This window comes from Neltuma alba, unplaced genomic scaffold (genome assembly GCF_004799145.2).
Source record: "Neltuma alba isolate B1F8T4 unplaced genomic scaffold, ASM479914v2 tig00006653_pilon, whole genome shotgun sequence".
Classification (NCBI taxonomy): domain Eukaryota; kingdom Viridiplantae; phylum Streptophyta; class Magnoliopsida; order Fabales; family Fabaceae; genus Neltuma; species Neltuma alba.
Genome location: NW_021634531.1, coordinates 283,023 through 298,683, shown reverse-complemented (window position 1 = coordinate 298,683; position 15,661 = coordinate 283,023). Strand labels below are relative to the sequence as shown.

The following is a 15,661-nucleotide window of genomic DNA, read 5'->3' as shown; positions in this document are numbered from 1 at the left end:
AACGAACCTTAGGGTGGAGGTTTTCAGGACTGGACTAAAAGTCTCATCGAAATCTTCTCCAGGTCTTTGTTGAAAACCTTTAGCAACTAATCTAGCTTTAGGTTTAAAACCAGATCCATTTACCAAAGGTTTGGCCTTGAACACCCATTTACAGTCAACCAGTTTCCTTTGCCCATTATAAGGAACTAATTCCCAAGTGCGATTTAGCATAAGTGCATTATATTCTTCTGACATAGCTTGCTTCCAATCAGCAGAGTTCATCGCCTCTTGAACAGTAGTGGGTTCTCTGATAGTGGTTACTTCAGTTGTCACGGCTCCAATATAGGGTTGTTTAGGTTTAAAAACCCCTGCCTTGCTTCTAGTTATCATTTGATGTCTGACCGGGGAGATACTGTCAGTCTGTGAGGATGAACTTTGAATACTTCTTTCTTCAGTATTAGGAATTGTAGATTCATGAAGTTGATTTTCTCTGCTTTCTGCCTCAGGAAAGTTAATGGAAAAATTGTCTCCATCTTGTTGCTCTTCTTGTGTAGTACCTTCCTCAACCGTGGGCAAAGGAATCAGGACTGGAGTTCCTTGAGAGGAATCAGATGAACTAGCTGGATCAACCTGCTCAGAATCAGTTGTTGGACAAGTATTGGGCAGCGATGATAGAGCTGGTTGGAAAAAAGCCTTAGGATGCACTTCTTCCACAGGTACCTTTCTTTTGTTCAAGAACCCTGTAGAGAAAGGAAAATCTAGCTCATTAAATACAACATGCCGAGAGATATAGACTCTACCAGTGGGACTTAGACATTTATAGCCCTTGTGATTATTGCTGTAACCAACAAATACACATTTGACAGTTCTGAATTGTAATTTGTGATCATTATACGGTCTTAAGCAAGGGTAGCATGCTGTGCTAAAAATCTTTAGATGTTCATAGTCAGGGATTCTTCCAGTTAGCCTGAATAGAGGAGAAATTCCTCCTAAAACTGGAGTAGGCAAACGGTTTATCAATTCTGTTGCTGTGTGAAAAGATTCCCACCAGTAGAATAGTGGCATCTTGGCTTGAGCTAAGAGAGTTAGACCAGTCTCTACAATATGTCTATGTTTCCTTTCAGCTCTCCCATTCTGTGGAGATGTATGTGGACAAGAATGTCTAAAATGGATACCAGAATCTTGTAAGACCTTGGAAAACTTCCTATATTCACCTCCCCAATCACTTTGAACAATTTTTATTTGGCCATCAAACTGTTTTTCAGCAAAGTTCTTAAACTGAATAAACATAGGCAAAGCTTCATCTTTAGTCTTCAAAGGGAAAATCCAGGAGTATCTGCTATAATCATCAACAAATAATATATAATACCGAAAACCATTCATGGAAACAAGTGGTGAGGGTCCCCAAAGATCAGTGTGTATCATTTCAAGTGGCTTAGAGGCATGTGAAGTGGAAACTTTGAAAGGTAGAGAGTGCATTTTGCCATATTTGCATGATTCACAGAAACTAAGTTCATTTTCATTGGCAAGAGAAACTTTCAGATTACATTCACTGATGATTTTGTTTAAAATTTTGTCACTAGGGTGACCAAGTCTACAATGCCAAAAGGTCCTACTGAAAACTTTAGAACTAGAACTAGATACAGAGTCAACATCTTCTTCAGCTACTAACACCAAGTCTTCTTCATTTCCATTCTTCCTCTGATCCAGAACACGAAACATGCCCTCTCTACTTGGTTGACCCTGCAGCATTGTTTCCCCTGTTGTTTGATCCTTCACAGATACACCATTAGTGTTAAAAATCACATCTGCTTTATTGTCATGAGCTACTTGATACACACTGAGCAAGTTCTTTTTAATATAAGGAGTATAGAGAACCCTACTCAGCTTAACTTTCTGACTAGCAACATTCTGAATAGTAGATGAACCAATTTTCTGTACGGCTAATTTAAAACCATCACCAACAATAATATTCATCTTACCATGAGGATCAGAGGCATTCTCAATCTTATTGAGATCATTTGTCACGTGACTGGTGGCCCCACTATCTAAGTACCAGGAATCGTCATTTACCACTTCAGGGGTAGCCCAGTAAGCACTATCTGGTTCTGTGTAGGTTGTTCTATTCATTTTTCTGCTACCTGAGGGAACAAAGGATCTGTCAAAACGGTAAAAACAATTTTCAACCACATGACCTATTTTTTGACATAGTTGACATTTCGGTGGAGCATAATTATTGTTACTGTTGTTGTTTCTGCCAGGGCCTCGTCCGTTTCTTCCACGACCTCTCCTTCCTCTGTTGCCACGACCTCCACGCCAATCATTTTTTGGAAAAGGAGCCTCCATCAGATCTAGGGAAGACATCTTCCATTCTGGCGTAATTAGCAAAATGAGAGGAGCCAAATTGCTGAAGTTGTTCAAGACGACTCTCAAATGTATAAAGCTGGGATTGCATTTCTATCCAGCTTATTTCATCTGCTCTGTTTGATAGCTGCACCACGATTGGATTATAATCTCCATCCAAACCAGCTAGAGCTTGAATAATGAGGTCTGGTAGAGGAACTGGACTCCCGGCCAAGGATAGTTGTTCAGCTAGACTTTTCATTTTGGCAAGATAGTCAGCCATTTTTGTAGAACCCTTCCTGGTTCTTTGAAGTTCAGACCGAAGGAGAAGCAAACGGGACTTAGTTTGAGCTCCAGCAATTTCTTTTGCAGCTCGCCACAGACCAGCAAAAGTAGATACAATGGTCATTTCAGCTGAAATCTCTAAGGTCATTGTGTTAAGCAACCAGCCGAACAAAAGCTGATCAGCTGCCACCCAGTCCTCAAAAGCTGGATTAGTTTTGGTCTCGGTGCCTTCAGTAATGAATTGTGTGGGGCAGCATTTTGTTCCATTGATGAAACCTTCCAGCTTGTGGCCTTTGATGAATGGGAGGACATGTGTGAGCCATAGAGAGTAGTTGAGCCTGTCCAGCTTGACAGAGCAAGATTGGGATAAGGGGCTATTCTTTTTCGGTCAACTTGGAGAGGAGAGACGCTGAGACAATGGAGCTTTCTTCACTGCTTCTTGAACCAGTGACTGGTGATTTAGGGTTACTTGCTTCCTCGGGATTCATTTTGGTGATTAGCCACACAAGGCTCTGATAGCAAGACAAGATTATGGTAGGAATAGAAAATATTTTATTGGGCGCACTGTTCAAGGCCCTATTCTGTTCTATATATAGACAGGGTAAAAACCCTAGATTACATTGTAGTGTGACACGTATACAAAGGAATATACTAGAAGAATGATACAAGGTTCACATTTACAGATCAGGAACATGCTTGAGTGTAATGGGCCTGCGTAATGGGCTTTCTTATTGGACTTCCTGTTATATTCTTAACACTGTGTTACGTTCAAATTGTGTTATTTGATATGGCAGCAGGTGAGGGAAATCCGAGAGAGTAATAATGGCGCAATCCAGGACAATGAAAGAGTCAGCAGATGGAGAAAATTAAAGGAGGGAAAGACAGAATTGTGATGACTCGTATGTATTAATTAATTTGAAATAACGATGCCAAACAAAAATGAGCTCAAAATAAGATTGGAGCTAGAAGCAAGAATTGATTATTGAGATACGGATGGATATGTAAACGAGAGGGGGGGAGACGAGTAGTTCAGTCCAAGGCAGCTATGACGGCATCAACAATGTCTTGGGTGGTGCTGGAACCTCCCAGGTCTTTGGAGCGGTGCTGCCCCTCTAATATTACTGCTTTAACAGCATTCTCCAATCGGTCGGCAAACGCCGGAAACTGCAGATGGCGCAGCATCATTGCGGACGACAGCAGCAGCGCCACCGGGTTGGCCATCTTCTGTTCCACCAGCTTCTCGTTCCCAACATTCCCCGCCGAAGCACCCTGCTCGAACACCGCATGATCCGCCCCAACATTCCCTCCCGGCATCACTCCTGTGCCTCCTGCAATGCCTGCTGCTGTGTTCGCCACTAGATTCCCATACAGATTGGGCGTCACCTGTACAGATTGCCCATTTCATCACAACCATCTGAAATAATTTCTTTCCGAAGAACCAACAAAAGGAAAACCCACATCGTCCAATCCCTCAAACAAAATGAACTGTACGTTGAAACACCACTATATAGGGTCACTAGGTAACCGTAGATGAATCATGTCTGCTTCTTCATGAACTCGCACAAACAAATGGTTGTAACGATGGGGGGGGGGGGAATGAATTTACATACCATGACATCGAACTGCTCGGGTTTTGAAACAAGTTGCATGCAACAGTTATCCACAATGATTTCGTTATATAGGATTCCGGGATAATTGCTGGCGACCTCTCTACAGGATTCCAAAAACAAACCGTCCGCGAGCTTCATAATGTTTGCTTTGTGCACAGCAGTCACCTTCTTTCTGTTATTCAGGTAAGCGTACTCGAAAGCATATCTAGCAATGCGCTCTGAACAGAACTTTGTTATTACCTAGAGCAACAAATTAGTATAAAGCGCTAGCATAAACCCTTATCGCCACAATCACAATGACATGAATTAGCGGAAAAATAAAAAGCAGTACACAATGACATTATAAAAATTTTTAATACCAATATATGCATAGAAGTGAGAGGAACTGTGAAAGGCAGACTGTTTGTAATGACATGAACATTTGCATTGTAAATTCTGCTATTAATGGCCATAAATTCAAAGACGTCGTCATTGTTCAGTACAGTCATTCATGATCATCGGCAAATGCAGCGCAGCATTAAATAGAGACAGAGAATCAAAACCTAATAATTATTCAAACCAATGTCTGAGCCACCTAAGATCAAATGAACAAGAAAGAGAAAGGCCGGAAAGACGCTGCGCAGATATATAGCATAACACGCACACTGCACCAAATTAAATAATGCCGTATGGTTTTGTTTTAAAAAGAATACCTTGAGGCTTTCGACAACGCCGGGGACGACCTCGTGCTCCAAACCGGCGTACTCGCCCTCCGTGTTCTCCCTAATCACAACGATATCGACATTCTCATGCCTTGTGGTCAGCCCCGGAAGATTGAAACAATTCACGAGCGAAGCGTACAGATCGAGCTCTCTCCTCAGCTGCACGTTCAACGAGCTCACCCCTCCCCCCATAGGCGTAGCCAAACCGCCCTTCAAGCACACTTTGTTCCTCTTGATCGAATCGATCACCTCCTGTGGCACCCTATTCATGTCCCCTCGCACTTCGTATTTCTCGAAGCATAGGGGCGCGTGCATTGCCTCCATCACTTGCTCGACGGCGCCGGTGACCAGGGCCCTATGCCATCTCCGGGTATAAGGGTGACCGCGCGTGGAGACCCATCACCGGGCCGGGGCATGTACGTGACAGGGCGCTTGGAGTTGAATCTGCTGGAGCATGAGGCCAGGATGGTTGGAGACTCTAACGATTGCGATCTGGTGATGATTTGTTTAAGGAGAGATGCGCATCTTCTCGCCATTGATGGCAGGCGTAACGAGGTAGCTTGTGAGGGTATTCAGGTTTCAGAGTGGCTTCTTGGGGATCCGAGCTGCCAAGAAAAACGCTCACGCGAAAACTCTGTAGAGAATAATACTGTTTCGTTTCGTTGCTTGTGTTGTGTTCTCCCCGAACCACGCCTTTTTTTAATCAAAATACTATCTCCTTTAATTAATTAGATATTATCTCCTTGAGCAAAATTTAACAGAAGCTTTATTTTTAATGAGTTTGGATATATATTATTATTACTACTTTCAATCCTGAATATGACATGAGATATGTAATTAATTTGTGTAGATTAAAAAATGAGTTAAATTTTAGTTTCTAAAATATCTCCATTTATTTACATTATATTGATAAAAACTCTTTAGTATATACTACGTTCAGTCCTTAATATAAAAGCTAATTTGATTTCTAATTTAGAACTAGATAGAAGACCCCCCCAATTTACTCTGTCTTTCGTATTTATCTATTTTTTTCAAAGTAGTTCTTATAATAATTGCACATATTAAATTAATGTTTTATCAAATGGTAGTTTTAGCTAATATATATTATTAGTAAGAATATTTTGAAAAAAATAACGCCTATTTATTACAAATAACAAACTTAATTTTTATATTAAGGAATATAAACATTATCATACTTCTTAGAGATGTATAACTCTTCTACGAAACTCTTCTTTACATTTTCATGTATTTATACCCATGACTTTAAGCTTAAATACGTTATATTTGTGGTGGGAAAAACTCTAGCGCGCAGTTAATCTACCCCCTTGTACCTTCTATTATAAGTCACACTCAACAAAAGTTCCATATACAGGTTAGAATATAAGTTATTGTTTCACAAAATTTTGTATAGCAGTAATGAATTTATTTTAAAAATGTCTTCTTATCGAAGTTTAATAATGAATAAATATATATATTGTCGGCAAAAAATAATGAATAAATATATGTTTTTCAAATTTACAATACTATTGAAGATGAAAATAAAAAATAATTGCTTACATAATTTAACTAATTTTTTAGATTTCGATAAGAGAATTAAAAAGTTTTTTTTCCCAGCAGAATTAAAAATGACCTATGGTAAGGCATATATGTAAAGTGTCACTTGAAACATTCCCAATTTTTATTTTTTAGATTTAAGTAATATTAGTAATGAATTATTTCATGATAAGTGGAATTTAAGGTATAATTATTCAAGTAGTTAAAATGCATTCAAAATAAGTTAAATAATAAGAATATAAATATGACATTAAGTGAAGAATTTTAGAAAAGGGATAGAAAATAATGAAATTAAGTAAAATAGATAAATTATTTTTCACTTGAAAATTTTAATTTTCTGTATATTATTTATCAGTTAAGTTGAAACTTCTGGATTTTATAAGAAACTTTAGTAATTAAAAACTCAAGATTTAGAATTAAAAAAATTATAAAACTTTGATCACATCTATACAAGTTTAAGTTGAGATCTTACTTGGGGCAAAAAAAAAAAAAGGAGAAAAAGATACTTTTACAGACACCATGATCAAACTTGATAAATTGATGATTGTGAACTCGTTATATTGTTGGGTTAGAGTAAAATTTGATCAGCCATTTCGAAGCACCCAGCTCATCTCTTTCTCTCAAGTGTTGTAACAGTCAATTTTGTGTAAATTATTGGTGCATATGGACTTTTATTTTATTTAAATCTTTAAAATAAATGTCGACAACTTTTTTAATGGTACAGACATTTATGAATATGTCTGTGTGTTTTTTCTTTACTGGTACTATGAATGCTGCGTTGACAGTTATAAATTGCAATTGACATAGAAATTTAGAAAAAAAAATAAATATTTATTTCAAAAAAAAAGAGAGAGAAAGATTTAGGGAATAACCCGAACCTAAGCCCATATTCATGAGGCTATTAAGAGTTGGATTTAAAATTAAAAGTAAATTCTAAAAGAGACCAGATCTAAGTAGTGAACTCCACGTGCGTCCGCATTGCCGCAAGCCGGCCGGATTCTGACAAGTGACAAGGGCCACCCTTCCCTTCCTTACAGACTACATACATTATGAATGCATGGGCGCTTTGATTGATTCATGGAATGATTGAAGCATGATTGCATAATGAGACAACCATTTCGACTAAAAAGGTTGCACTTTTTAACTAAGGACTAACTTTGATAGAATATATTTTATTGAATAAATTAATAATTATTCTCAAGGCAAGGATATAATAAAGTATAATATCACATTGTTTACAACCCTCAACTGACCAGTAAAAAGTAATTATGTCATTAAGGTAATCACACACATATATTATTGGGGAAATTGCAAAAAAAAACCTTGGAATTGTAAAAACGCAGATAGGGACCCTTGACAACTTCACTTTGGGTTTTGACAAGAATAATATGCCCTGAAGTTGTCAAAACCCAAACTGAAGTTTGTCAATGGTCCCTATCTGCGTTTTTGCAATTTCAAGGTCTTTTTTTGCAATTTTTTCTATATTATTTCGATCTCTCCATGAGAATTGAAGAAAAATACTTTTCCGGTTCTAGATATAAAATCCATTGTATAGTACAAATCTGATATGATCTCAACAGTTTCCTCATCTAAAATTTAAATTATTTTTGCAAGAGTTTGTGAAATTGATATTATTCCTCTCGTCCTATAAAACGTACTAAAATAATTTAAATTTGAGATGAGAAAACTGTTGAGGTCATATCAGAGAGCACAGAGCAGAGAAGGAGAGTATTTTGGCTTTCGACGGCAGATGGTGACTCATGTCATGTCTCTGCCCGCTTACACGTCCAAATACAGCCACGTCCCCTTCTCTGCTCATTCTGAACCCATTCCCAAATTATTAAAGTACAGCACTTGCGATCACTCCAATTGCGGTGACTCCTCAGCACAGCACTTCCCATTAAATCAATATTTATGCCTTCTCATTCCCTTTGTTTTAATCATCCCCTTGGATTCCTCCTCACATACCGGCACTTGTCATTCATAAATGTTCGTCATTAATCAGTTCTTGATCTAAGGTCACAAATACATAGAATGAGCCCACTTGTTGTGTATGGCGGAATTAGTTTTACTAGTTATCACAATGATGAGTATCATGATACCTATCGTTGTGATGGAATTTAAACAATTCAAATACAATTTTAATGGTTTAAATTTAAAAGTTTTGATGTAAAAAACTTACCATTAAAAAATTGTATTTATTTTGCATCCATTAAAGAAAAATAATTTTAAAAAAAATCAAATATTAAATCTCGACCATTTATATTAAATTTAAATTGTTGAGATTTAACAAGTATCATGATGCTTATCAATGTGATCAGGACTGAGACCCATTCTTATGTTTGGCTCCATTGCATCATATACATAGAATTGCCTCCCCTGCCCTCCCCAGTGACAATCATATTCCTTTCATGGAAGCCAACATTATTCCCATCGTTTTAGCCTCAGACCCACCCAAGGCCAATCCCTTCCGTGATAGTCAAATTCTTTACATAATTATCTTTGTCTCAGCCTTTCCTTGCAGCCTCTGACGGTGACTCCTTTAATTTCTTGCAGACAAGTCAGGCTTAAAACTGCGCGAATGACTCATCATCCTGTTTATATATGAATTACTTGGCCTTGTAAAACAACTAACCATGTCTCTCACACATCCACCCCAAATAAAAAAATCAGAGTTCTGGATGCTCCATTCTTGTCATGTTCATCAAAACGTGTTCACAACGGATGCCGGCATATGACAACTCTGTATCAATCTACATACCATATCATGGTATAAACTGTGAATAATTCAGATATGGTAACACGGTAGATTTAGTTATTATCAAACTTTAATTTAAAGAATCAGAACTTCGATGTTTCAAGTTTCGCGGATTAGACGCTTTATTCCGAAATCTGGCAGCTCTGTCTCTGCGATTATTGGAATAGCAGAGAGAAACAAAGCCAGACGAGGAGTTAAATTTTATCCATCTGCGTACTATTTTTCTGACCTCCCCTCTATACAGAATGCCGTCCATCTGATCACACGACATTTCTTCAAACGAAATTAGGGGAAAAAATGTTATGGGAAAATCATAAAAGTCTAGTATTCATTACAAACTACCATAAAAATGACCTAAACCGAAGAACTATACCACTATATCAGAAGAATAATGCAATCGATTACAACTCGCGTATGCAAATCTCACCGTACATGTCGTCAGAGTAAACATTCCAGTTCCCAACTAAAGGGCATTTCATCGTTCAAAACAATAAATAATACTCCCACAACTAAACGATATATTTACGATGATGATATTAGATTACGCCGCTTCAGATTTTGTCATGTTTCGTCCCCCAACTCAACATTTAACATCTAAAAAGTGGATGCCCAGGCGCAGCCTCAGCGTCACCCGGAAGGACCCTGAACCATTCATAGTGGCACTTTTATTACTGACTCTTATATTTAATACAAAGACTCATTTAATTTTTATTTTAATTCTAAATATAATAACTCAATCTAATTATTTTGTTTTTTATATTTATTCATATTTTTCCAATACTACCTCCGATCGATCCTAATTATAAGAGCTAGTTGACTAATTTGAGAAGATTAAGAAAATAAATTAAGTTAGTTATTTGTAATAAATATTTATTGTCTTTCCTAAAATATCTTTGCTAATTAAGTGTATTGGATATAACTACTATTATTAGGAGGATTATCTTGGAAAAAATACATAAACATGAGAGACAAAATGGGTTGGGGTCTTATATTTAGGACCAAAATAAAAGTCAAACAATGTCTTATATTAAGGACCGAAAGTAGTATAATTTTTTTAATAATAATAGTTCTAATTAATACACTTGATTAGTAAGAACATTTTAGAAAAGATAATACTTATTTATTATAAATAAATAATTTGATTTATTTTTTAATCTATTTAAATTAGTTAAGAAGTGATATTTTCTGGGTTGATGGACAGTCTTGCCTTTTTATCTCTCCCTGTTATTCTCTCTTTTTCTCTCAAACGGCCGCCAACGCAGCACCGCGCCACCTGCTCCGCCCCACGCCACCACTTCTCTTCTTCCTTTCTCCTCCTTCCTCCTTCTCACCACCGACAATTCCCCCACATCAACTTCTTCTACGTGACCGTTCCTTTCATCTTTCTCCCCGTCTGCTTGCATGGCTTGTATGAACGACGACAGCTGGGTTTCTCTCCCCTCCATGTTAGCAGGGCCTCTGCCTCTCGGTGCCCGAGAGCTCCAAAACAAAACTGACGAACCCAACAACATCCGCTTCTTGTCTTCGGCTTATCGGTTGGAGAGAGTCTTTCCCGTATATGCTATGGGGACTCCCAACCCGGATTCTGACTCTGTTCTGGCCTCTTCATTTGATGACTCAGGTGGGGCTGACCCGATTTGGGACGCCGTCAGACAAGAAGCTAAGCTGGAGGTGCGCTAAAACTGGGCATTTGTGCTTGCCTCTTCTTCTGCTTCACTCCTATTTGTTGGTTGCATTTTCCTATTCATCTGTTCCACTGAAAAGTAGCTTTGGAATCGGAGGATTTGCTTGGACGTTTCACTACGTAATTCCATTTGGTTTTAAGATTTTACCTTGCATCTCATCGGGGGAAAACAAAAAAAAAATGTTGCGTAACGTCTTAACTCTCGAAGGAATCACCCGCATAAGAGGGCGCGATTTTAGTGGCGTTCAATCTAGAACTCCTGGTACGACAAGTTGATAAGCATACGAATTACTTCTAGTCCTCTAAGCACTTGTAATGTACTTCTAATCTAGAGCAACTCACGCAGTACGAGTTGTTCGAAATATGTTAAACGTCTATTTTGTCACGTATATTGTCCTCTATATATACTTGGGAGTAGGCACCATCTCGAGTATTTTTCTTTTTTTGGGGAGGAAGACCGGTCGATTGTAATCCTTATACATTGTTTATTTGAAATATTGGAATGTTCATAAATTCCCTGTATGCATTTGTTTTGATCAAATATGTATAGGTGGATGCTTCGTTTGGCATGTTTGGTGAGCCTCGGAGTATCTTTGTCTTTATACATGCTTATTAGCATATATATTGTGCAGGCAGAAAAGGCGCCAATTTTAAGTAGCTTTTTGTATGCCAGTGTTTTATCTCATGATTGCTTGGAGCAAGCCTTAGCCTTCGTTGTTGCCAATCGTCTCCAAAATCCTAATCTTTTGGCAACTCAGTTGACAGATATATTTTGTGATGTGATGATGCATGATAAAGGCATCCAAAGATCAATTCGCCTGGATGTGCAGGTATTTTTATGTCATTTTTCTGAGGTTTGCCTACACATAAATGTGGACTTTATCTCAATCAAATTCGATTCACGTGTGGTTCCAATCCTTCTACAGGCATTTAAAGACCGGGATCCTGCTTGTTTATCATATTGCTCTGCACTTTTATATATGAAGGTAAATCTTTCTGCTTTTGATGGTTATCATCAGTATATAGATATGTATGGTTTTACTGTGTAATTATTGATTTCAAGTCAGAGTATATACATTTACAAGGTGCAACTAACAAAGCTGCAAATTTGTTTCATGAGACAAATATTGATTTTCTTTGTTTCTTCCTTTCTTTCTTTTTTTATTGTTTTTGGTAAAATGAAGAACCATTTCCTGCTTATTCTCGGGACTCACTCTTGACCTTTTATGTTATGCTCTAACAGGGCTACCATGCTCTGCAAGTTCATCGAGTAGCCCATGCATTGTGGGGCGAGGGACGCCAAGTCTTGGCCTCAGCTTTGCAAAGTCGTGCCAGTGAGGTGGTTTTCTATTTCATTGAAACTAGCACAACATGTATAAGGTTGTTTCATATTTCTGTCTCTGATCCAGGATGCCATATTTTGGCTGCAGGTTTTCGGAGTAGACATACATCCGGTAGGCTGATTTCATTTTTGCGGGGACATACTTGATGACCTAAAACCATGTGACCTAATGAAATTCCTTCAATGTTTTGGGAGAATAATATATCTTGCTGGAATCTTTGCACTGAATTTTAACCGAATGTTGGGGGAAAAAGAATCATGTTGTGATTGCAAAGTACCAGCCTTTTTTTGTAAACAAAAGAGAGATGTTATGAAATAGAGTTTTGTACCCTTAATGATATAAATGAATGGATTTCCTCCATTTTTTATTTAGTTAGACTGCTGATTACTCGAGTTATGTGTTGAAGGGTGCTTGCATCTCTTTATTCAAGATATTAAAACGGTTTGAATATTGTTATTGTCGCTATTTACCTTTTTCTGGTTTTCTATATAGCTGCAAAAATTGGGGAGGGAATTCTATTAGATCATGGGACAGGCATGGTTATTGGTGAAACTGCTATCGTTGGAAACAGAGTTTCATTGATGCATGTGAGTGCTTCTTTAATTTAAGAATAATTTCAGCTAGTTTTTATGCAGACTTCAATTATCTTTAGTAAATTAGCGTTGACCCAATCTCTTGAAATATGTCAAGATTTCTTGTGCTGATAGAAGAGGAAAAGATGAGTTTCTTAAGAGCTAGGAAAGTATTTGGAATTTGGTTTCATCGATAGAAAGGGTTCTATAGCACAAGATATTCATTATGCTCACTTTATGACATTCTATTTTATAGGGTGTTACTTTGGGAGGTTCAGGGAAGGAAATAGGTGATCGTCACCCCAAAATAGGTGATGGTGCACTAATTGGAGCTTGTGCAACTATACTTGGGAACATAAGAATTGGTAAAGGTGCAATGGTAGCTGCAGGCTCTCTTGTGTTAAAAGAGGTCCCTCCCCATAGGTATAAATTAATTCCTTTTAAAATGATGTTTGGTACTTGCAAGCTTGCCGCTATTGGCTTCTGTCTGAATTGTTTGGTAATAAGAAGTGTTTTCAATTTGATTCCCTTTTTTGGAAGCATGGTGGCAGGAATACCAGCAAATGCCATTGGATATCTACATGAGCATGACCCATCTTTAAGCATGAAACATGGTAAGTTACCTTTGAGTGAATGAGTGGAATGGAAAATGAATATTGGAAGTAATATGGTTGTGGTTACCAATTCGTAAATCAAGAATTAAGCAATCAATTAAGGCTTAAATTAGGGATGTTCTTCATCATTATTCCTTCCTTGATTGCAGAGTTTCCAGAGTGCCTAGTCATGGGATTATATATTAGTTTTCTTACTCCCTCTCTTCTCCTCATTTCTATCTATTTCCCTTTATTTCATTCCCTCTTCCATATTGTTTCTGCGTCAAGGGGTGTCAAAGCTTAACTCCAATCCATGCTACTGTTGTCTTAAGGTTCTCAGAGTTGTTGAGTCGCTGAAAACTCGCAAACATCGTTGTTTATGCTAGTTCCATCACCCGAGAACACCAGAGACTAAAAAGTAACCATACCATGAGCAGCACCATCCCTAGATCAGTCTAATAGTAGAATCCCCTAGATTGCCCATCTAGCATCCATGAACCAGGATGATTGTGAATTATGCTTTTGTTATCATTTTTTCCATAATGGCACTGTTTCAAATTGGACCTTTTTTATTTTTCCCACACTTCAAACCTTTGAGGTCGATTTTTTTTTCAACGAGCAAATACTGGTGTCTAGTAGGAAGAGTGCCTTTGGAGTAACATGGGTCAGTGGCATGAGTAGCTTTTTGTTCATAAAAAATTTAGCCATGAATTAAGGCTTAAATTTGAGTACTCTCGGTTGCTAGTTTCTTTTACAGTGTATTTGGTTGGAGAGATTTAGAGGGGAGGGTTCCCTTATTTGGTTAAACAAGGTGAAGGGAAGCCCTTGTTTGGATTAAAAAAAAAAAAAAAAAAACTCTCGAAGGGGAGGGGAATGAAGAATGAAGTTTCCCTCCCCTCCAAAAGGCATAAAGCAATTGAATGAAATTTTCTCCCTCTCCTCTTTTATTATATTTTTCCCCTTTCTCGTGTTGGTTCTATATCAGCAAGCTTTTACTTTGAGAAATTCATCTCATCTCATCAGTGAGCTGCTTGGACCAAAAGGTCCAATACATTTAAAAACTAAGTTCTAATTTTATCAGACATATGGTAAACTAGAATCCTCTCTAAACTATATAGAACACTTGTCGTTAGTAAATTTGAGTATCCTCCTCTGGTGCTCTAACAATGTTTTGTGTTCTCAAGGTAGCTTTTACGAGCGGAGTTGATGGGTAATTAATTTTCTTTGTACGTGTGTTCTTTATATCTCTCACGTCATTTTGTTGTTGTAATTGTGCAGATGCCACAAAAGATTATTTCGAGCACATAGCTGCTAACTTCAGAGATGGAAAGTCTACTGGCTAGCTATCTTCACCGCCTTCCCTTTTGGATTCAGAAAGTTTACTAGGACTAGGAAACTTCAACTCTTGGCTTATAACCCGATCCACTCATAATATTCTCGGTGATTCTTTTCCGTTGTCCAAATCATTATCTGCCCAGCCCTTGATGATTTGATTTGAATGGATCAAAAAATTTCAGGAGCTCAGGATCCAGGTAGAAATGACGTTAGTACCTGAGTGGTTTGGTAGCATAGATCTCACTTGCCGATTCAAGTGCCAGCTTATTGCCTTGGAAGGGAGGACATTAGTTTCAAATCATAACAAAGATTCCTAATGTCAATTGGCAATATCATACTCCTCTAGTTTTAAATATAAGACCTATTTTGTAATGTAATTTTACACTACAAAATAGGTTTTATATTTAGGACCAGAAGGAGTATAATGTAAATTATATTTGTTAAAATGCCAAAGTCCTTGCACCAACAGAACTAATATCCGTAGTGGAGACTTATCCGCCTCTTTTCCTCTCCGATGATCCGAGGAAAGATATCAAGTTCACCAATCCAATAAAGTCGTTCAGTCATTTTGAAAGCAAGTCCTGTGTGGACATTTTCTGTTGAATTTGAATGTGATACCCCATAGATGGCATATAATGACGGAGTTTTTAATCAAGTAATTTTTAGTGTAAATTATTAAAAGGAATACTTCAAGAAAAGTAACTCTTTTTCCTTTTTTTTACAAATAACTAATTCAATTATTTTTTAAATTTTTATAAATTAGTTATTTAGTTTTTGTATTTGAGAGAGTATATACTATATTGGACTTGTTGATTTCTTTCCTTAGAATTTAGAGATGGATTGCCGCTTCTTATTTTATACTAGCTCTTATATTAAGGATCGAAATTATAAAGTTTAATTGAGC

At 37.4% G+C, this 15,661-nt stretch overlaps 1 protein-coding gene and 1 pseudogene across 1 annotated transcript; one reads left to right on the top strand and one right to left on the bottom strand.

Moving 5' to 3' along the window:
- Positions 1-3,379: 3,379 nt before the first annotated feature.
- LOC114750833 (isocitrate dehydrogenase [NAD] regulatory subunit 3, mitochondrial-like) lies at positions 3,380-5,454 on the bottom strand (annotated as a pseudogene).
- A 5,219-nt stretch (positions 5,455-10,673) lies between these two features.
- Positions 10,674-14,765, top strand: LOC114750832 (serine acetyltransferase 2-like). The gene is made up of 8 exons (XM_028939458.1): positions 10,674-10,901; positions 11,547-11,744; positions 11,841-11,900; positions 12,158-12,344; positions 12,750-12,844; positions 13,086-13,252; positions 13,370-13,443; positions 14,701-14,765. Exons 1-8 carry the CDS (start codon positions 10,674-10,676, stop codon positions 14,763-14,765), a joined length of 1,074 nt encoding a protein of 357 aa, XP_028795291.1.
- Positions 14,766-15,661: the final 896 nt, after the last annotated feature.